We start from the raw sequence: 23,735 nt of genomic DNA, 5'->3' as shown, positions 1-23,735 counted from the left end.
TGCAGCACAAATCGTCCCATAGAAGTCTATGGGAGCATCTGTAATTTTTTGCGGATCCATAATTTTTATGGATAAAACGTCTGTTAGGTTCACAACTGTGTAAAACAGGTGCGGATAAGCAGTCATTTTAAACCATTCCAAATTATTTAACGATGACTTTCCCCTTTTTTGCTGATCTAAAAAAATATGTATTACGGATGGATTAATCTTGCGGATGATTGCTGTCATCTTATATGATCCAGAAAAACTACTGAACGTGTGAATGTAGCCGTAGTAGTTGCATTTTAACATGCACACTTATTGGACTAAAAAAGGAGGAACTAAATTGATCTGAGCCTGTATCCATTGAATTGTTGGATGGAGACGTAGGGTTTTCTGGTTTTCTATATTGGACGTCTGTACAGTTTTAGGCTTGGTTCCCACGTCGTCTTTTTTTTAGGTGAAAAAACATCCAGTGTTTGGACAAAATATTCTGCTATATTAGTCATAGCGTATAAGAAGTGAGAACAGTGTGAAAGGCTTCCTCCATTTCATATATATAGCCGTGTAAAAATTAAAGTGATCACTCAAAATTAGAAAAACATAGCTGCCTTCTTCCAGACACAGCACCACTCTCCTCCTCAGTCTGTGCCTGATATTGCAGCTCAGTGAATGGATCAAAGTTTTGAATACCACACATAACCTAGGGGCAGGTATGGCGCTGTTTTTGGAAGAAGAAACGTGTTTTAAAATACACCAGATGCTATATATATTTTGTGAGAAGTATGTGGCTAATAAGTGTCTATATGTGAACATTTTATCTCAGGCGACATTCTAGGAACAGCGCTGAACAACCTCGAAAATCTCATCAAAAAGCCATTTGGCTGTGGAGAGCAAAATATGGTGACCGTGGTGCCAATTATATATGTGCTGGACTATCTGAAAGCCACAGGACAGCTAAGCGCGACTCAGAAAGACAAAGGCATAGAGTACCTGAGAAGTGGTGAGTAATAACTTTTTTCGTTCTGTACATATACAGTATTTTCCTGCATAGAAGACTACTTTTTAACCCAGGAAAATCTTCTCAAAAGTCAAGGGTCGTCTTATATGCCAGGTGTTGTCTTATAGAGGGGGATGGTAAAAAAAAACCTTTGGAACTGGACAGGACTGGAACCAGTCAATGCATACAATGGGGGGCACTAAAAACCGTGCCCATCTTCACCAAATGCTGCGACTGTATGAAGGGCAGAGCAGGCTGCAGGCATTCAGGGTATGGAAAAAAAGGGATACGGTAGAGTGGCGCTGTGCCCAAAAAAACACATCTCTTTCACCCATCTGGCCCGCCCTTGTATCCTACTGGTATTACTAAACCTCTTTCTCTGCCTCTCAGATCTCGCTGCTGTCTAATGTTTTTTATTCATTTTTATTTGGTGTGCGTTGGAAGAGCGCTAGTCTTATACAACGAGTATATCCCAAACTCTATATTTTAACTGAAAAAGTTGGGGGTCATCTTGTACGTCGGTAAAAACGGTACATTGAAAGGTGTTTGAGCCAATCTCTATGAGATCTTCCATGTACATACAGTATATGGATTTTGTATCAGGATAAAGACCATTATATATAATAGAAGAGAAGTGTTTTATTTGGTACTGTTTGTGATTCTTCACTCCTGCCAAGCCTGATCTAGTATTGCTTTGGCTAAACTATTCACCTTTCCTAACCAACAGGATACCAACGACAGCTCAAGTTTAGAAGCGAAGATGGTTCATACAGCGCATTTGGAAATGGCGATCAAGAAGGAAGTACTTGGTGAATATTTTTGAGCTTGCGCTCCCTTGACTCTGTTTTAAATTTATTTTATTTCTATAAATTTTTCTAAAGTATACAACCAGAGCTGCTATGCTGCAATATTTGGCGTGGATAGACGTAGCTCATGCTGGGCGGTTGGGTTGCTATGGCAACCATACGACACCCAGCAAGTTTCGCGCAAAAATCCTATTAAAAAGACACTTCGGGCATGGGAAATTTTTTTACATGTCCCCGAGGATAGGTTGTTTGAAAATAATAAATCACATTTACCTCCCTGGTTCCAGTGCTGTCGATGCTATCCTGTTGCTTGGTCCGGCTGGAGTCCTGTCTCGGTCGTTGATTTGCTGGGCAGTCTTACAACACCCTGCCCCAGGACCCAGAGGTGCCTGAACAGTGGGATGGAGCGTCAGGATAGCAGAGGCGGCACTGGAGAAAAAAGGTCATGGGGTCAATGAAGTCAGTGGTGTGTAGCAGACAGTATAATTTATGACCACTCCATAAAACATGCCGCCCTTCAAAAACTCTACCAAGCTGCCGCCTGAGCAATAAACTCATTTCACCTCATCGCTGAATCCATTTACGAACTTTCTTCTTCTGTTGGCCAACTTTCTTCACACCAGGATCTGTATGTTTTATTTTTGAATTGTTCTCTGGTTTACCATTGATTTCTAAAGATTTCCATCCTACTTGTCCTTTTATGTCCCAAGGCTCACTGCATTTGTGTTAAAGTCTTTCTACCAGGCTAAAGCCTATATATTCATTGATAATAACGTCCTGAATCAGGCGATGGGTTGGCTTAGTGCACAGCAGGAAGCTAATGGTTGCTTCAAGAGAATAGGAAGACTGTACAACACAGCCATGAAGGTAAAAACTGCACATTGCATCTATAATTTTCAGATGTATTTCCAGTACACACACATTGCTGTCATTTCTATTGTGAAAAAGAGTTTTTCTATTTTAGTAACATTATGTGCAAGTTGATTACTATAATACTGCCTTCTATGTACAAGATAAAAACTACTATAATACTGCTCCTATATACAAGAATATAACTACTATAATACTGCTCCTATATACAAGAATATAACTACTATAATACTGCTCCTATATACAGGAATATAACTACTATAATACTGCTCCTATATACAAGAATATAACTATTATAATACTGCTCCTATATACAAGAATATAACTACTATAATACTGCCTCTTATGTACAAGAATATAACTACTATAATACTGCTCCTATATACAGGAATATAACTACTATAATACTGCTCCTATATACAGGAATATAACTACTATAATACTGCTCCTATATACAGGAATATAACTACTATAATACTGCTCCCTATATACAAGAATATAACTACTATAATACTGCTCCTATATACAAGAATATAACTACTATAATACTGCCCCTATATACAGGAATATAACTACTATAATACTGCCCCCTATATACAGGAATATAACTACTATAATACTGCTCCTATATACAAGCTTCAAAGAGATGTGGGCACTATCGCTTTCAGTGGTGAGGAATGTGTTCACAAATGTGTTTTGAGTGTAGGAAGTGTCACTCTTGGTATCTCGGGTAAAAAGATTGTTCAAAACCGATTGTCTTGCCTATATGTGGTGCTCAGACAGGTTTGCAGACATAAGTCCATCCAACATAATGCACAAGCCAGGTAGGAAAGCAACAGAAAGGTAACCAGTAGCACTCACCAATCTTCAGGCAGTACGTATCTTTATTTCAGGGTGACATCAAACAGGTTGGTGTGGGGCAGGGGGAGACAGATCCAGCAGATGCCGTGCCCTCAGGCTACAGCCGTTTCGCAGGTAGACTTCCCGCTTTCTCAAGCCCAAGGAGGGAGGTGGTTTTAGAAAAAAAAAACTCAAGAACAAGAGGACACAGCGAGAGGTTATTGGGGGAAGATCAGAAGCAACGTGAGAAAATATGACTTTACTGAAAGAGTAGTAGATATTTGGAACAAACGTCTAGCAGATGTGGTTGGTAAATCTACAACAAAAAATAAATAAACCTGCCTGGTATATACATATATCTATCCTAAGAGAATAAGAAGGGAAATACTAAAAGGGCGGACTAGATGAAGCAGGTGGGCTTTTTCTGCTGACAATCTTCTGTGTTTCTAATAACATCCTCTAAGTCCAATATAACCAGTATAATGCTTCCGCCTATACTGAATATAACCACTATAAGGCTATGTTCACACTACGTAAAATAACGGCCGTTGTCCGCGCCGCAAAACTACGGCCGTTGTTTTGAGGTTCCCTATAATGACTGCAATGCAATGTAACTACGGCCGTTGAATTTATACTACGTATCAGATAACGGCCGTTGTTTATACGGCCCCGTGAAAAATAAACATGTCAATTATTTCCATCCGGTAATACTGCAACAACGGCCGTGGATTTCAATGCGGCCGCGAATGTAAAACTTATATCTGCCGAATTAAACTTGATTTTGATGTAAAAAAATTTCTGAGTGGCTTCTTGGGCTGGGCGCAGTATTTAAAGTAAATGACCTGTTTCATCCCGTTTATAATCATGCTAGGAATCAAAATTAAACAACGGCCGTAGTTTCATGACTAGCCCGTACGGTAGTAATTCTACGGTCGTTGTGTGAACATAGCCTAAAACTGCAACTATATACAAGACAAGTATTCTAATACTTAATTATTGGTTCCTATGGCAAAAATGTGACAACTCCTCTATGAATTAATAAAATCTATAAATTATATAATCTGTATTTAAAAATGTATTATGATTATTAGACACTTTAGAGACACTTTTGCAGCAGTTTAGTATAGGGGAGTGACTTAGAAAAAAGAGGTATGGTCTAAGATACATAGCTTTGCCAAAAATTGCACCAAAATCTGGCTCAAAATTCGGATGCACATTAACCAAAATGATAAATGTTCTGAACTTACAATGATGCAGTAATGATGCAGTCCACCATCTGTGCAGTTTTCTCGATCTGCAGTTAGGCCTGCTCGGTTTAGTGGAGGCCGGAGCCCCCAATGTAATGAAATCTCCTTCCAGGGCCGGGACAAGGAGTTCTGGTGCCCTAGGCAGAGAAGGCAAATGGCGTCCCCTCCCTCCTAAGAAAACAAATATACACATAGGGGGAAAATTATCAAACTCCATACACCCACTCACATAGTATAGTCCCCCACAGTGTATAGCCAGTATATATACAGTCTCCATACACCCCCTCACATAGTATAGCCCCCATAGTGTATAGCCAGTATATATACCACATAGTATAGCCCCTACAGTGTATAGCCAGTATATATACAGTCTCCATACACCCACTCACATAGTATAGTCCCCCACAGTGTATAGCCAGTTTATATACAGTCTCCATACACCCCCTCACATAGTATAGCCCCCACAGTGTATAGCCAGTTTATATACAGTCTCCATACACCCCCTCACATAGTATAGCCCCCATAGTGTATAGCCAGTATATATACCACATAGTATAGCCCCCACAGTGTTTAGCCAGTATATATACAGTCTCCATACGTCCCCTCACACAGTATATCTCCCCCAGTGTATAGCTAGTGTAGATACAGTCTCCATACACCCCCTCACATAGTATAGCCCCAATGTATATACATCTCCATACACCCCCTCACATAGTATAGCCCCAATGTATATACATCTCCATACACCCCCTCACATAGTATAGCCCCAGTGTATATACATCTCCATACACCCCCTCACATAGTATAGCTCCAGTGTATATACATCTCCATACACCACCTCACATAGTATAGCCCCCAGTGTATATACATCTCCATACACCCCCTCACATAGTATACCCCCCAGTGTATATACATCTCCATATACCACCTCACATAGTATACCCCCCAGTGTATATACATCTCCATACACCCCCTCACATAGTAAAGCCCCCAGTGTATATACATCTCCATATACCCCCTCACATAGTATACCCCCCAGTGTATATACATCTCCATACACCCCCTCACATAGTATACCCCCCCCCAGTGTATATACATCTCCATATACCCCCTCACATAGTATAGCCCCTCCAGTGTATATACATCTCCATACACCCCCTCACATAGTATAGCCCCCAGTATATATACATCTCCATACACCCCTCATATAGTATACCCCCAGTGTATATACATCTCCATACACCCCCTCAGTGTAGCCCCCAGTGTATATACATCTCCATACACCCCCTCACATAGTAAAGCCCCCAGTGTATATACATCTCCATACACCCCCTCACATAGTAAAGCCCCCAGTGTATATACATCTCCATACACCCCCTCACATAGTATACCCCCAGTGTATATACATCTCCATACACCCCCTCACATAGTATAGCCCCCAGTGTATATACATCTCCATACACCCCCTCACATAGTATACCCCCCAGTGTATATACATCTCCATACACCCCCTCACATAGTATACCCACCAGTGTATATACATCTCCATACACCCCCTCACATAGTATATAGCCCCCAGTGTATATACATCTCCATACACCCCCTCACATAGTATAGCCCCCCCCAGTGTATATACATCTCCATACACCCCCTCACATAGTAAAGCCCCCAGTGTATATACATCTCCATACACCCCCTCACATAGTAAAGCCCCCAGTGTATATACATCTCCATACACCCCCTCACATAGTATACCCCCAGTGTATATACATCTCCATACACCCCCTCACATAGTATAGCCCCCAGTGTATATACATCTCCATACACCCCCTCACATAGTATACCCCCCAGTGTATATACATCTCCATACACCCCCTCACATAGTATACCCACCAGTGTATATACATCTCCATACACCCCCTCACATAGTATATAGCCCCCAGTGTATATACATCTCCATACACCCCCTCACATAGTATAGCCCCCCCCAGTGTATATACATCTCCATACACCCCCTCACATATTATAGCCCCACAGTGTATATACATCTCCATACACCCCCTCACATAGTATAGCCCCAGTGTATATACATCTCCAAACACCCCCTCACATAGTATACCCCCCAGTGTATATACATCTCCATATACCCCCTCACATAGTATAGCCCCTCCAGTGTATATACATCTCCATACACCCCCTCAGTGTAGCCCCCAATGTATATACATGTCCATATACCCCCTCAGTGTAGCCCCCAATGTATATACATCGCCATACACCCCCTTCAGTGTAGCCCTCACTGCCTAATCTAGAAGCAGCTTACCGGGTTACTACCATGCCACACTCCTCTTCTCTCCTCCTTGGCTCCAGACATCAGGTGACATATCAGTAAGAAGCTCATTGGTCAGAAGGTCCAGAGCCAGGCAGAGGGAGGAGGAGGAGTGTGTAGATGTCTGCCCCCGCGGGACTAGAGCCCTCAGCTGTGGAGAAGGGATGCAGTGCCAGGGGTGAGGTCGGGTGGGGGGATTTACTGTCTGCCCGGGGGAGGGAGAGAGAGTGAGGACAAGTGCTGGAGGAATGTGAGGCGGAGGGCGGCGCTCCGCAGCGGTGAGGCTGGAGCCTGCTGTATCTTCAGAGTGGAGAAATGATTCAATGACATTGAAATTGCGCCCCCTGTAGTTTACCACTAGATGGCGCCCTAGGACATCGCCTATGCCTGCCTACCCTTTGTCCCGGCCCTGTCTCCTTCCCTGGGTGACGACCCACCTTCAATATCAGGTCAGGCCTAATCACCCAGGGTAGGGGTATTGGTGAGCTAGGGGAGCCAAGCCAGCCTGCAGTGCACCGAGTAGGTGGCATTGCAGATCGAGAAACTGGTGCAGATGGCAGGGATTGGGCGGCGGTTTAAAAAATGGACTGTGCTACGGGACCTATGTGATGGTGCCCAGGAGGGAACATAAAATTTTTTGGGTGAAGTCGTACATTTGCTTTAATGTGACTGTACCACCAGGCCCAGGCTGAAGCACTGGACGCGGCCGCCCCACCCTTAGTGGGAGGAAACCCCCGCCCCTCTATGATAGGGTTCCATTGATTCTAACGGAGTCACGTCATGGAGGGGCTGGAGTTTCTTCCCACTAAGGGTGGGTCTGCTCGCCTCCAGTGCTTCAGCCTGGGCCTGGTGGTACAGTCACTTTAAGATGCACAAGTTTGCATAAAGTTTTGGTACACATGGGCAGGGCCGATTCTAGGTTTTCTGTTGCCTGAGGTGAGAATTGAAATGCCCCCCCCCCCAAATTAACGAATAGTAGTTAAGAAATCTATTTAGCCAACTGCATAAACAGATATATACATACATAGATATATACTAGCAGCAATATACAGCACATATATACCAATAATGAATACATTGCACAGATATATTCTTTTTATAGCGTTCACCGTGCAGAGAAGTAATGCCGTTTTTGTTTAGTTCAGATATTTCTATAGATATATATAGTTTCTATAGTCTCAGGGTATGTTCACACTATGGATTACACTCAAAAATTTCAAGCGGAGACAGTGCGGCAGACTCCACTTGAAGTTCCACCTGTCCCATTGACTCAATGATATTTTCCAGCTCAATCCGCCATCCGCCCAAAGAATTGAGCTTGAGAATATCATTGAGTCAGGGGCGGATTAACTTTGCCATAGGCCACGGGCTGTTCACCAAGCCTGGGCCCCCCAACCCACTGTAACTATGCCAGCACTAGCCTGGCGTTCATAGTACAGGACAGATAATGTCATGATTTGTGCAAAATTGCCATAAAAAAAAACAGTGATTTTTTGCAAATCATGGCAAAAGTGTATCCAGGAGACAATACAACACTGAAAGTATAAGTCTTTTTGGGTGGTCATGGGCCCCCCAGGAGCTCAGGGCCCCGGGCTGCTGCCTGAAACGCCCTTATTATAATCCACTACTGCATTGAGTCAATGGGACATATGGAACTTCAAGTGGAGTCTGCCGCACTGTCTCCGCGTGAAATTTCCAAACGTATTCCATAGTGTGAACATACCCTCATAGTTATACTGTCTATATTCTGTATATATTTTTTTTATTTGAAAAATAGGGAAAAGTAGTGATTTGCATTTTTTATACAGTGGATTCTTTTTAATTTTTTTACATCTTTTTACAGTACACTGCACTAATAATGTAAGTACCGTATTTTTCGCTTTATAAGACACACTTTTTTTCCTCCCAAAGTGGGAGGAAAAACTAAGTGCGTCCTATAAAGCGAAGGCGGCTCCCAAGCAGTGCCGAGCACCGCATGGAAGCCGTCCCGCCTGCCCCCTGTATTGCCGCTCACTATGCATATACTGTACATAGTGAGCGGCCCTGAGCCATCCCCTCCACCCACCCAGCCCGCCCCTTCTATCCCCGCTCAGCTGAGCCGATCAGAAGCCCAGGAAAGTGCAATGAGCAGCATTTTCCTGGGCTTCTGATCGGCTAAGCGGCGATGGAGGGGGCGGGCTGGGCGGGCGGAGGGGATCGCTGTCCTACTCACCTCTCCGCCGGCCCCAGCAGCTCCTCTCCCGACACTCCGGTCTCCCGTCATCCTCCGGGCACAGGCAGCGGGGGACAGAAAAGCTGCCTGTGTCCCGGAAGTGTTCTGCAGCTGCAGTCTCTCTGTCCCCCGCTGCCTGTGCCGGAGGATGACGGGAGACCGGAGTGTCGGGAGAGGAGCTGCTGGGGCCGGCGGACAGGTGAGTAGCCTGTTTGTTGTTTTTCTGGTCGCAGGGGGGATTGGCTACTATGGGGGGCATTGTATGGGGGCATTGGCTACTATATGGGGGCACTGGCTACTATATGGGGCACTGTATGGGGGCATTGGCTACCATGGGGGGCATTGTATGGGGGCATTGGCTACCATGGGGGGCACTGTATGGGGGCATTGGCTACCATGGGGGGCACTGTATGGGGGCATTGGCTACCATGGGGGGCACTGTATGGGGGCATTGGCTACCATGGGGGGCATTGTATGGGGGCATTGGCTACCATGGGGGGTACTGTATGGGGGCATTGCCTACCATGGGGGGCATTGTATGGGGGCATTGGCTACTATATGGGGGCACTGTATGGGGGCATTGGCTACTATATGGGGGCATTGGCTACTATATGGGGGCACTGTATGGGGGCATTGGCTACTATATGGGAGCACTGTATGGGGGCATTGGCTACTATATGGGGGCACTGTATGGGGGCATTGGCTACTATATGGGAGCACTGTATGGGGGCATTGGCTACTATATGGGAGCACTGTATGGGGGCATTGGCTACTATATGGGGGCACTGTATGGGGGCATTGGCTACTATATGTGGGCACTATATGGGGGCATGGCTACTATATGGGGCACTATATGGGGGCATTGGCTACTATGTGGGGCACTCTATGGGGGATTGGCACCAATCACACTGCTGCTATCTCCAAACTGTGACAATGAGCAAAATATATATTTCCCCCCCCCCTAAAATCAGGGGTGCGTCTTATCAAAAGGCGCGTCCTATAAAGCGAAAAATACGGTAGTGTATACTAATCCTTATGGTATTACAGTACACTGCAGTAATAATGTAAGTAGTGTATAGTAATCCTTATGGTATTACAGTACACTGCACTAATAATGTAAGTAGTGTATAGTAATTTTTATGGTATTATTACAGTGTGCGGCTATAACTATGGCATCTAGGGATTTTCTATTGCTTCCCCAGCAAGGTGACTATGTGTACAGGCTGTGGGGGCGCTAATAATACTACAGAATGTCAGTCACACTGGTGACAGATAGCAGCTGGCAACCCTGGGCATAGACTGGGCTCAGCTACTAACATCCCTCCATACTTATACAGGGCACATGTGCTCTACATACAGGGCAGATTAGATACACACATACACACTCACATATAAATATATATATTTATATATACACACACATACACACTCACATATAAATATATATATATTTATACACACACATACACACATATATACACACACACATATACTATACACACACACACACATACTGTATACACACTCACATATACTGTGTATACACACACATATACTGTATACACACACATATACTGTATACACACACATATACTGTATACACACATATATGTACTGTGTACACACACACATATACTGTATACACACACATATACTGTATACACACACATACTGTATACACACTCACATATACTGTATACACACACACACATATATATATACTGTATACACACACACATATACTGTATACACACCCATATACTGTACACACACACTCACATATACTGTATACACACACACACACACATATACTGTATACACACACACTAACCTCCTGTGTCTGTCTCCTCCAGCAGATGTCACATCCCAGGCCAGCAGTGGAGGGCTCAGGAGATGAGGCTGTATGGGAGGGGACAGGGCACACACAGCTTCCAGTCAGCTCTACTGTGGTGCTGGAGTCAGCCAGCCAGCTAGGAGACAGCAGCCCCCAGTGACAAGGCTGTCCATCACTGAGCTACAGAGAGGGGGCCTGAGGAGGAGGCAGAGGTGCCTGGTGATGTGCCTGCAGACCGGGTGAAAGTGAAAGTGAGGGATTGTGCCGCCCCCTAGTGGAGTAAAGAATCTGCCGCCTGAGGCAGAAAGCTCAGTCTGCCTCATGGCAGAAACGGCCCTGCACATGGGGCAGTATGTCTATACTTTTACTTACATTGCACAGGAACATTTAAAAGCAAAACACATAGAAGATCTGCCTGACATAGGAGTAACCCTGACTTACACATACTAATTATGTTTATCAGGGTGGAGTGGAGAATGACATCTCACTCAGCGCTTACATCACAGTGGCCCTTCTGGAGCGCGGCACCCCAGGGAATGTGAGTAAAGAGACAACCAACGTTTGTAGTTGGTTAGTTTATATTTACTATGGTCAGTGATATGGGATGTGTGGTAATAAACACTATTTACTTTTTCATCAGTATCAGTATTTACTTTTTAATGAGCTTATGGTTATATAGGGCAAGCTGAACAGTAGTAGGTTGGTTTCGGATCACTGTAAGCCCAATTTATTTTTCCTTCTGTATTAGGGTGCGGGTCCTGAACCAAACCCAAGGGTCTGATGACATCAGGGGCGGTCTTGGCATTTCTGGGGCCCCAAGCGAAGTTATGTCTGGGGCCCCCCCCTCGACACATGTTCCAAAGCAATAGACCACTGTGTGTTGCCCCCAGTAGTATATACCCCTTGTGCGCTACCGCCAGTAATATATACTCCTTGTGTGCTGCCCCCAATAGTATATGCCCCTTGTGTCCTGCCCCCAGTAGTATATACCCCTTGTTTGCTTCCCCCAGTAGTATATAGACCCCTGTGTTCCCCCAGTTTTATATAGCCCCCCGTGTGCTCCCCCAGAAGTATATAGACCTCCTGTGTGCTGCCCCAGTTGTATATAGACCCCCTATGTGCTCCCCCAGTAGTATATAGGCCCCCTGTGTGCTCCCTCAGGGGTATTTAGCCCCCCTGTATGCTCCCCCACTTGGATATAGACCTCCTGTGTGCTCCCCCACTTGGATATAGACCCCTGTGTGCTCCTCCAGTAGTATATAAACCCCCTGTGTGGTTCCCCCAGTAGTATATATAGACCCCTTGTGTGCTGCCCCAGTAGTATACAGACCCCTGTGTGCTCCCCAGTTATATATAGACCACCTGTGTGCCTCACAAGTAGTATATAGACCCCCTGTATGTTCCCTCAGTAGTATATAGACCCCCTGTGTGCCCCACCTGTATTATATAGACCCCTTGTGTGCTGCCCCAGTAGTATACAGACCCCTGTGTGCTCCCCAGTTATATATAAACCACCTGTGTGCCTCACAAGTAGTATATAGACCCCCTGTATGTTCCCCCAGTAGTATATAGCCCCCTGCGTGCTCCCCCACTTGGATATAGACCTCCTGTGTGCTCTCCAAGTTGTATATAGACCCCATTCTGCTGCCCCAAGTAGTATATAGACCCCCTGTGTGCTGCCCCCAGTAGTATATAGACCCCTCTGTGAAGCCCCAGTAGTCTATAGCCCCCCTGTTATATAGCCCCCCTGTGTGCTCCCCCCATTTAGGTAGACCCCCGATGTGCGCTCCCCGAGTTAAACAGACCCTTGTGTGCTCCCCCTCCCATATAGTATATAACACAATAAAACAAACACTTATACTCACCTGGGTCCGGGCGTCTCCTCCTCTCTTCACTCTTGTGGCCGCAGGAAGGGTTTTCCCTGCGATCACAAGACGCTGCGCTCCCCTTGTCCTGGCGCCGATGCTCCAGTGATGTCACTGGAGCGCCGGCACCACAAGGACAAAGCTGCCACTTGTGACCGCAGGGAAAACACTTCCTGCGGCCACAAGAGTGACTGACAGGAAGGGGGCCAATGTCTCCCGCCCTGTCAGTGCTGCTGCATGTAACTATGAGCGCTCATTACGAGTGCTCATAGTTACAGTTCAGATGGCAGCAGCGAGCGGGGCAGCAGCCCTGTCCAGCGGTCTTGAGCACAAGAGCGGGGCGTGGGGGCCCCCCTGGATGTTGGGGGCCCCAAGCGATCGCTTGGGGTGCTTGGTGCCAAAGACCGCCACTGGATGACATTAACTAATAGCTTTATTGACCTGTCTGAAACTAACCATAATATGATATCTAAAAATTTTTGCAGGACTCTTCGCTGGTTCGCGCTCTCTCCTGTCTGAAAAACAAAGCGAACACCTCTGTAAATCCATACACTATGGCCATACTGGCGTACACCTTTGCACTGACCAATGATTCAGCAACCAAGCGAATGCTTCTGAATAAACTGTTACCCCGTGCCGAGTCCTCAGGTAATATAATGGGTGTCTATGGGCAAAGAGATGTACTGAATATAAGTCAACCTAAATTTTTACAAAGGGCACACGGTAGGGGGGGAACCATTGTGCCCCGGTGTACTGACATATATGTTAAATTACGTTCTATCAGGTGAAGATCTGTACTGGAAGTACCCTAATCAGACGTCGGCATCAGCCAATGTAGAGTTAACCTCCTATGTTCTACTGGCGTTAACTACTTCCCCATCATCCAATGATATCTCAAACGCCTCCCGGATTGCCAACTGGTTAATCAAACAGCAGAATCCCTATGGGGGTTTTTTCTCCACACAGGTAATGCACCCGGCATTGTTGACGTCTCTTGCATCTTTTGCTCCTCATAGCAGGAGTCCCCAACCGCTGATCCGCTACAACCAGTATCAGGTTGTGAAGGGCATACTGCTGGTCCGCGGTGCCGCCACCAAGCACACTGTGTAAAGTGAATGGCAATACGCACAAAGTACGCATCACTACTAGCTACTGTACAGGAGCAGGGAGTCCAGAGGTAAATCCCTGCTCCTGTACATACATCTTTTAGTGTACTATGCGATGTACACACAGAAGCAGAGACTCCCTGCTCCTGTATGCCAGAGCGACGCAACACTTCTGCTGCCGGCCGTGCGTTGATGTCTTTCCATCAGAGAAGACCTGGGCTGCTCCGACAGTAACTACAATTCTAGAGGCATCATGGGAGGGGGGGGGGGGGGTTAACCACAATGCCAGGGGCTTCATGGGGGGTTAACCACACTTTCAGGAGCTAAAATAAAAAATTATGAGGACATGGGGGATTAACCACAATACTAGAGGCATCAAGGGGGGCTTAACTACAATATTCCTACCCCCTCCATAAACCCCCCTAAAGCCGGCCCCTGGCAGAAAATGGATTAATGTCTGATTATAGGACTGATTTTTGTATCTATGTCTCTTACAGGATACAGTCGTAGGAATTCAAGCTTTGGCTAAGTATGCAAGGATAAAGTTCATCAAAGGGGCCTTATCAGTCAAGGTTTCTAAAAACAGACAGACTTTGAAAGAGTTTGCGGTTAATGAAACTAATCGTCTTCTCCTTCAGACGTCGCCCCTACCAGACATTCCTGGGGAATATGGTCTTCTTGTTCGAGGGAAAGGCTGCGTGTATATTCAGGTGACTGCTTATATAGATCACACTTAGCAAAATATCATTAAAGGGGTACTCCAGCGGGGGGGCATTTTCTTTTTCTGGGACCGGAGGACGTGGCTGAGGTAAACAACGTCTACTCACCTCCCTGGTTCCAGCGGCAGGTCCCGCATCACGACGCTTCGGTCCCCGGCCGCTTCCTGGTGTCTGACGCGGGCCCGAGACGATACGTCTCAGGTCCGCTCAGCCACTCAGTGACAGAGGCGGGATCTGAGCAGACTTGAAACGGATCCCGCCTCCGTCACTGAATGGCTTAGTAGACCCGACACGTCACGTCTTGGGGAGGTGAGTAGACGTAGTTTCCCTCAGCCACCTCCTCCCCCCCCCGTTGGAGTACCCCTTTAAAGTAAAAAAATAAAAGAGAAAATACAATACCAGCAAAGCATAACATTTTACAGGGTAGCAAAACTGGCTTTGTGTCTCTCCATGACAATGGCCGTCCATGGCACTAAATACAGCTAAACTGTTTGGAAAATCCATTTTTATGGCCATTTTCCTCCCTTATTTCACCTGGATGGTAAGTTAATTCCAGATCCATTTTTCTTTGACAGAGTGTCCTAAAATACAACGTTGTGCCAGAATTGAAAACGGCTGTCTTTGATATTAGGACCACAATAGAGGACTGTAATTCGGGCGATAAAGTGTTGCTTCTTACCATATCAGTCAGGTAATGGGAGAATAGTTTCATTTTTTATTTACTATTATTAAGAAGCCAATGGCTCTCTGCTTCATTACAGGCCAAAACTGAACATGTCCTTATCTGGGGATTTGACAGTGCCGGAAAATGGCTGAGGCCATACTGGTGCAAGGGGCGCAAGGGGGTGGTTAAAAGTGTGAAACCACTCCCTTCTGTACACCCCTTTATCTCATATCTATGTTGTATCTAGCTATAATTATTCTTAAATTGCTTATATAGGTTTGGACATTTGACCGTGGTCCATCTCTTTTCTTACAGGTACAATGGAAAAAGGACACTCACTAATATGGTTCTAATTAAAGTGGAAATGCTTTCAGGATACAAGTTACTTAGTGATGTAGGTGTAAAGATTAGACAGTAGCATTGTACAATCGTATGTGCAGAGTCCCCTTTGTACTGTTATGATAATGTTTTTTGTTTTAGTTTTTTCTCGAGGACAATTTTCTTAAAAACATTTAATTACTTTTCCCCCATATATATATAAATCCTAGAATTAATCCAATCCAAGGCCTGTTATGTTTCCTTAAAGCAAAGTAGTGATAACAAAAATATTAAGTAAGCAAAATTCCTAAAATGATTTTTATTTTCAATCCCCTTTGGTTTTAAAGTATGAGATATATGGCGTAAAAAAGACTGAAATCGAAAAGGATTCTGTCAACATTTATCTGGATGGGGTGAGTAAGAAGTTTTTTTTCAGAAAGTAAAGTATAATGACACCTGCCAATAGTTCAGAAATACAGTATAACCCGGGTAGTTCACACGTACCGTATCCGCTGTGGATAACTTCCCATTCACTTCAATGGATTGACATACTCGCAGCGGGATTGGCATCCCGTTGCATGTACTGTATGTCAAAGTCAGAGCTCCGCAGTCGGGGTACATACTTTACTGGTTCCCTGCTCCGGCTTGCTTCAGGGGCTCCCAGTGTCTCCCGACACTCAGCCAATCAACCGCTGCGAGTATGTCAATCCATTGAAGTGAATGGGAAGGTACACGCAGTGGATACAGTACGTGTGAATGTACCCTAAGGCTATGTTTACACAATGTGAAGAGACCGGCCGTTCCGTGACCCGGCCGTGTTCTGATGCGGGTGCATCAGCACGCGCCCGCATCAGAACTTCCCATAGGACACAATGGGAGCCGCTCGCTTCATTGTGTGAACTGACAGGTCTTTCTGCAGCCTCAATTCACTGAATTGCGGCCACAGAAAAATCATGTAAGTTATTTGCGGGTCCGCATGGGATCACGGCTGGAGCAAATACAATGTGTTTACCCTCCGGCCAGGATCCCATAGCAGATAAGGCAAAATTCCACTCCGCATAAAGTACGGCCATTGTTGCCGATGGCAACAATGGCCGTACTTTTACGTAGTGTGAACATAGCCTCAGACAGTAAAAGAACAGTCAGTTTTTGGGGTTGATGTTGCAAGTAGGAAAAATGGACAAGGTGTAAGGATGTGAGACACTGTGACAAGGGCCAAATTGTGATGTCTAGAGGACTGAGTTACGGCATCTCCAAAACAGCCACAGGGCCATGGGAGCCCAAGACTCTCTTATGTAAGAAAGGTTAAAGGCCAGCCTGTCCCACAAGTGCTGGGAGGCAAACTGCTGAAAAATATACTTCTTACTATGATAGACAGGTATAAGAACACAAAGGTCATCTGAGCTTGCTGCATAGCCCATGCTGACATCTATCTTCCATTGAAAGTACAGTACCTACAGTGGGCATGTGACCATCAAATCTGAAACAATGAAAGACGTGTACAGCCGAGTGCATGTGTGTCACTTACCTGAGGAAGAAATGGGACCAAGATGTCCTGGTATTACGTGGATGTTAATTTGACAAACCGCCTACAGTACCTAAGCATTGTACAGACAAAGTTCCTCCCTTTACTGTAGTAGGATTCACTAATGGCAGAGCCTTCTTTCAGAAGAATAGTGCCTTAGCCAAGACGAATACTCGAGAAGGGTTTGGAAAATAACAAATAGTTGGTGGACATGGCCATCAAATGCTTAGACCTCATTTTTATAATTTATAATCTACGGTTAACATTTTAGGGTGCATTTACACAGAGAGATTTATCTGACAGATTTTTGAAGCCAAAGCCAGGAACAGACTATAAACAGAGAATAGGTCATAAAGGAAAGACTGAGATTTCTCCTCTGTTCAAATCCATTCCTGGCTTTGGCTTCAATAATCTCTCAGATAAATCTGTCTGTGTAAACGCACCATTAGTGTCCAGTATGTGACCTCTGTGGATGTAGTACGGTACAAGACAGAAGAGACTACATGGCATGTGTTATGCATAGTTTTCGTATAAGTTTTAATGTTATAAGTGACTGGAGTATTTTGCCTATTATAAAATATCAAGCTCTGAACTGGAAATGCAATGATCCAGCAAAGAAGGATCAACAAAGGAAATAACTCAGGACCAGCATCTAGCATCATCCTGCCACAGACTGACAGTCAGGTGGTTTCCTGGTATTTTATTTTAGGCGAGGAATACTCCAACCTGGTGGTGTCAAAGGAGGGTAACAAGCCAGTTCCTATATCTTATTGTACAAACAATAATTATCTGCAGCACAGGAACACTATCCAGGTACTGGGTGTAAGTCTCACCAAACGGACCCTGGTTTGGATGATAATCTAGAAAAAACTATGTAGAGACAGCACTTCCAAGCAAAGTCTGGGGCAGTGATTTCCTATGGCCACTGGCCTCATCTCTGCTTATTTGCATATTGTGCATGCAGATGAGCTGTTGAAGTTTCTTTGGACGGGCTGTCTCTACATCGATTTATCTTTATATATAATTGTATTCTTTATAAATGAGTTATTACATATTGATCTTTATCCTTCTTCAGCTTGACCGTACAGAACGACAAATGATCTTAATCCTACAGAAAGTGGACCAGGTCAAGGATCTGCGACCAGCATACATAGAAGTGTACGACTATTATCAGGGAGGTAAGAAAGAGTCCAGCAACCCATCGTGGGGTGTATGGGATTCACCGCTCTCATCAATTCCCCTTTGCTGGAAGGGCCACTGCTGGGACCCCCCAACAATAGGTTGTTACTTATGAAAAATATTTGACAATAAGAGTTCAATTTCCCTGCAGCGCCACCTCAGGGGATATAAAGGACTGCACAGTGTCCATGGATTATCTGTCTAAAACAGGAGAAATTAAGTGTGTGTGTGAGAGAGAGAGAGAGACAGACAGACCCTCTTTATAATAGCCTTCCAATATGTGAGATTACTAGCATACCTACCCACAGTGCCTGAAAATATAGGTATGGGTACATTTGGAGTTTGTTGGTTCTGCGGGTTAGCGCCCGGTGGGTGACGCAGTGGGGGGGGGGGGGTTGGGTTGTCCCGCGGATGCCGCGGGAGGTGTTGCAAATAATCCCAGTGGGGGTGGGGTGGGCTTGCCGGTAAGCGCTGCCGCGATTAAACCGTGGGTGACAGGTGACACATCCATCTGTGGAGGGGGTCAGGTGCCGCGGGGGAGCGGCACTTGTGGGCCAGGGGTGAAAGGGGTGCTGCAACTAAGCCCGGTAAGCAGGGGGGGTTGAGTGGCGGGTAACAGGGGTGCCGCGGGTAACGGGTGCCGGGAGAGCCGCGTATGACGGAGGTGCCGCGGGTGAGCGGCGCTTGTGGGCCAGGGGTGACGGGGGTGCCGCAAATAAGCACAGTAAGCACGGTGGTGTGGGGGGGGGTGAGCGGCAGGTAACAGGGGTGCCGCGGTTAACAGGGGTGCCGGGTGAGCCACGTGTGACAGAGGTGCCTCGGGTGAGCTGCGCTTTTGAGCCAGGGGTGGGGGGGAGGGGAGGTGAGCGGTGGGTAACAGGGTTGCCGCAGGAGGTGCCGCAAGCGCAAATGAGCCCGGGGGGGCGGTAAGCTCTTGTGGTAAGCACAGCCGCGGGTGAGCGGCGCTTGTGAGCCACGGGTGACGGGGGTGCCGTGGGTGAGCGGTGCTTGTGAGCCGCATGTGACGGGGGTGCCGCGGGTGAGCAGCGCTTGTGAGCCGTGGGTGACGGGGGTGCCGTGGGTGAGCGGTGCTTGTGAGCCGCATGTGACGGGGGTGCCGCGGGTGAGCAGCGCTTGTGAGCCGTGGGTGACGGGGGTGCCGCGGGCGAGCAGCGTCTGTGAGCCGCGTGTGACGGGGGTGCCACGAATGAGCCCGTTAAGCGCCGTCGTGAGTGAGATGGCACGGTCAGGGGGTGAGCTCTGGGGCTGGGGGTGGGGGGGGGAGGGGCACGGGTGACGGGGGTGGCTGCATTTCTTTGCAAAATGATCTTTAATTTAGAAGCTTCTAACAGGCCTTCTTGCCTGTCACTCACCGCCGCAGAGCACGCTGTCAGGCAGAGAGTCATGACTAGTACAGTGGTACCTTGGTTTAAAAGTAACTTGGATTAAGAGCATTGGTAATTGGTTTAAGAGCCTTGTTTTTGTTTAAGAGCTCCCTGTACTGGGTGGAAGGGGGAGTGGGGGAGGGGCATGGTCTGCATAACGGGGTCTACAGCACTGTACTCTGACCCAGGAAGTCTCCCTCACCTTCCAAATCATAGCAGATCCACTTCATAGCTGTAACCCCTCTCTCCCCCTCAGACAGAGAGTGCTGCATGTATGTGCCCACATCTGTCCTGCTCATTCCTTTATACTTGCTGCAGTCTCTGTCAGTCCTCTCCATTCCTGCTATAATGTGCCTGCACTTACACTCAGCTATATACACTGCTGCTATAATGTCCCTGCACTTACACTCAGCTATATACACTGCTGCTATAATGTCCCTGCACTTACACTCCGCTATACACAATGCTGCTATAATTTCCCTGCACTCACACAGTTTCTGTCACTGTCCTCTGTTCTCACTTCTTGATTGGTCCATGCTGAACACACACCCTTCCCCATTGCAGTCATGTGACCACACAGACCTCTGACAGCTGCCCTGCTTCTCTAGTCTAGCTTGTTGTACTACACTACTGCATTGTGGGGATCTGCAGTTCCATTCTGTATCTATAAACTGCTGCTGTTTTCAGGTTTATGCATGTAATATACATTATACTCCACATGCTGACTGCTATACTGTACAGTAACCTATAATATGACATATTCAGCTGTATCTTATTGTTTGTTTCATCTGTTCTACATGTTATCCAGAATACATAATCATTATTTTTAGAGCGTGGAACCAATTGTCTGCATATCAGTGATTTCTTATGGGAAAATGTGCTTTGGTTTAAGAGTAGATTTGGATTACAAGCGCGGTCCCGGAACGAATTATGGTCGTAATCCAGGGCACCCCTGTATATGAACTTATATGATACCCAGAAGCATCCTGACTTACCATGTTGATGACCATCAATTGATAGGAAGTATTATGTGCTGTATAAGAGGCCCCCACAATTAGTTTTGTACTTTACTTAGATACCCACCACATAAACAACATCATACCGCTTTAGGCCATGTGCACACACAGTAAGAGACCGGCCGTTCTGTGACCCGGCCGTTTCACAGAACAGCCGGTCTCTGGAAAGATCATCGCAGATGATACTGCAGTACCAGCTGGATGATCTTTAGCCCAGCAGAGTTCTCATGCCGGCGCATCCGCTCACATCCGCATCAGGACCCCCCACAGCACACTACGGAGCGTACGGCCACAGCCGTTCGCTCCATAGTGTGCACTGACAGGGTCAGTTGTTTGAGGCGCCACGAGGGATCCCGGCCGGAGTGTATACTATGTGTATACGCTCCGTCCGGGATTCCTAGGCAGCAATGCCACGTATATTTCTGTATAAATCAAGGGCATTGTACAACGGCCGTGGTTTTACAAAAAATATAGGGTATGTGAACATAGCCTAAGGCTGGGTTCTCACACTACGTATATTTCAGTCAGTATTGTGGTCCTCATATTGCAACCAAAACCAGGAGTGGATTGAAAACACAGAAAGGCTATGTTCACACAATGTTGAAATTGAGTGGATGGCCGCCATTTAATGGCAAATATTTGCTGTTATTTTAAAACAACGGCTGTTATATTGAAATAATGGCCGTTATTTACTGTTATATGGCGGCCATCCACTTAATTTCAACATTGTGTGAACAGATCCTTTCTGTGTTTTCAATCCACTCCTGGTTGAGGTTGCAAAATACTGAGCAAATACTGACGGAAATCTACTGAGCAAATACTGACGGAAATCTACTGTGTGTGAACCCAGCCTTAAAGGGGGGGGAGTTGAAAATTAAGAGTCAGCAGGAAAATGCGTGAAAAAAATACGAAGAACATTATTTAAAAAAATATATTACATGGTGTAACAAATTGTGTCATGTGACCTCTTTTAGCACTGCAGAATGGCTGAGATACAGCAAATCTAATGTCCAGATACAAGATTACTGTATATTAATATATTATTGTATATGTGCTCTGTTTGATCCTTATTTTTTCCCCACAGAGGAGAGTTCTGCAACTTCATACAGAGGCTGCCTGTGATCATCTACAGCTCTCCCTTCCATGGACGGTATAGGACAATAATGTAGAGGTTCTAGTGGTGATTCACGCTTCGGTCTATAGAAGCAATATGTGTACTATAACTAACCATACACGATGGAACAGATGTTATGGCGTTATAATATTACAATAAAACTGCTTAATATTACAATAAAACTGCTTAATATTACAATAAAACTGCTTAAAGAAAACACTCTTCTGCCTAATTGTTTACTTTGCTGATAAATTAAGTATCACAGTATCATTTCACACAACTGTTGGCACTATACAAATAAATAATATTATTCTATCTGAAGCCTATGGGAGTCCTAACATATTTGTAAGTCACTTTATTAATTAAAAATGATTCTTGACCCTTGGCCACTAGGTGGCTCACTTTCCAACAAAAGATAAGGAATAGAGAAACCAAGATGAAACACAGAAAGTAGAGGCGGAGCTTAGCTTTGTTGAGGAGAGTGCCTGGGCTGGGTACCTGCAATATATAAGCCTGCCTCCTTCAGATGGTCCATGCTAAGAAAATCAAGGTAAATCAGGGCAATTCTCTCATCTGTGACCACCCATAATGTTATAGACAGCTGTACCTTGTGTAAATACCAGGTACCTACCTAGTGTTGCCTCCTGAATGTAATCTCTCTCTCCAGTCCAGTGTATTACATAGAAGGATTCAGCATAAGAGTAATAGAAATGACAAATGACATCCCAGGGGGTTCATTATGGATAAATCACTGCACAGTGTAGGAGGGAGAACTAGATTGTTGACTATGAAGACAGTCAGATATTACATGATGTCCCCAGATAAAGACGCCTAGGAGACTAATAATAACCACCTAGAGACAATGGTAGACTCACCTGGGGAGATAGGAAGCCCATGGAAGATTAACAAGCATTCTAAAGAAAAGTCTCCACTCTGTTCTTGTAAAGAGGATATCAGAAACTCTACAAAAAAACATACATTTTGCCATAAAGTATACTGAGAAAAAAAAAATTATACACAAAGAAGGTTCGGGACAGGGGGAGTGCGGTAAACAAAAGCTGGGCTGCAGTAATTAAAGGGAAACTCTGGATAAGAAAAACTTGTTTTCTATTAAAAGTACATTAAAAGTTATATAGGTGTGTCTATGTAATGTATTACCATACCTGTACGGTTCTGCCACACTGGTAGCTCATCCAGGAAGTGAAAAAAAAATGGCCCATGTGCAAATTCACATTGTCCTTCACATAGCTCCTTCTGCTCTCCCACCTTAGGAGACAAATCTTCCATGCTTCTGTCTCACATTGTGTGTGTTTGCTGAGGACAGGCTGATGATGCAGACAGGGGGCAGGGCGTGATGTCACAGGAGGCTTGGCTGGATCCCCCAATCCCCCGAGTGATCTACCATTTCTGACCGGCCAGAAGCAGGTGCAGCACTAATTTTACTGATTGTGATGGGTGGGGGACTGTGATGATCAGCTGAAGAAGAGCATTGCATTCTGGGAACTGCTCCACCAGTAAGGACAGAAACACAATACAGAACAACCCCCACCCCCCTCCCTCAAACAAATGGATTTTTGGTAGTTTCAAAACAGTGATAGATAAGTAAGTAATGCTTTAGGCTTCTGCAGAAGTTTCATTTTGTTTTTAAAGTGACTGTACCACCAGGCCCAGGCAGAAGCACTGGAGGCGGGCCAACCCACCCTTAGTGGGAGGAAACCCTAGCCCCTCTA

At 45.6% G+C, this 23,735-nt stretch overlaps 1 protein-coding gene across 1 annotated transcript in view; it reads left to right on the top strand.

Annotated features, from left to right (window-relative positions):
* The window catches only part of LOC138799970 (alpha-2-macroglobulin-like protein 1), a 56,112-nt gene extending 33,969 nt beyond the window's left edge, over window positions 1-22,143 (top strand). Inside the window, exons 12-23 of the mRNA XM_069981775.1 lie at window positions 806-982; window positions 1,707-1,788; window positions 2,496-2,652; window positions 11,578-11,652; window positions 13,465-13,627; window positions 13,764-13,945; window positions 14,583-14,795; window positions 15,380-15,495; window positions 15,784-15,862; window positions 16,134-16,199; window positions 18,387-18,489; window positions 21,976-22,143. Coding sequence (XP_069837876.1) covers window positions 806-982; window positions 1,707-1,788; window positions 2,496-2,652; window positions 11,578-11,652; window positions 13,465-13,627; window positions 13,764-13,945; window positions 14,583-14,795; window positions 15,380-15,495; window positions 15,784-15,862; window positions 16,134-16,199; window positions 18,387-18,489; window positions 21,976-22,013 — 1,451 coding nt within the window. The 3' untranslated portion in view covers window positions 22,014-22,143. The remainder of the gene's footprint in view (window positions 1-805; window positions 983-1,706; window positions 1,789-2,495; window positions 2,653-11,577; window positions 11,653-13,464; window positions 13,628-13,763; window positions 13,946-14,582; window positions 14,796-15,379; window positions 15,496-15,783; window positions 15,863-16,133; window positions 16,200-18,386; window positions 18,490-21,975) is intronic.
* Window positions 22,144-23,735: the final 1,592 nt, after the last annotated feature.

The sequence above is a fragment of the Dendropsophus ebraccatus genome, chromosome 8 (assembly GCF_027789765.1).
Source record: "Dendropsophus ebraccatus isolate aDenEbr1 chromosome 8, aDenEbr1.pat, whole genome shotgun sequence".
NCBI classification, from domain to species: domain Eukaryota; kingdom Metazoa; phylum Chordata; class Amphibia; order Anura; family Hylidae; genus Dendropsophus; species Dendropsophus ebraccatus.
The sequence above is the reverse complement of the archived record's forward strand: the minus strand, read 5'-3'. Positions and strand labels throughout refer to the sequence as shown.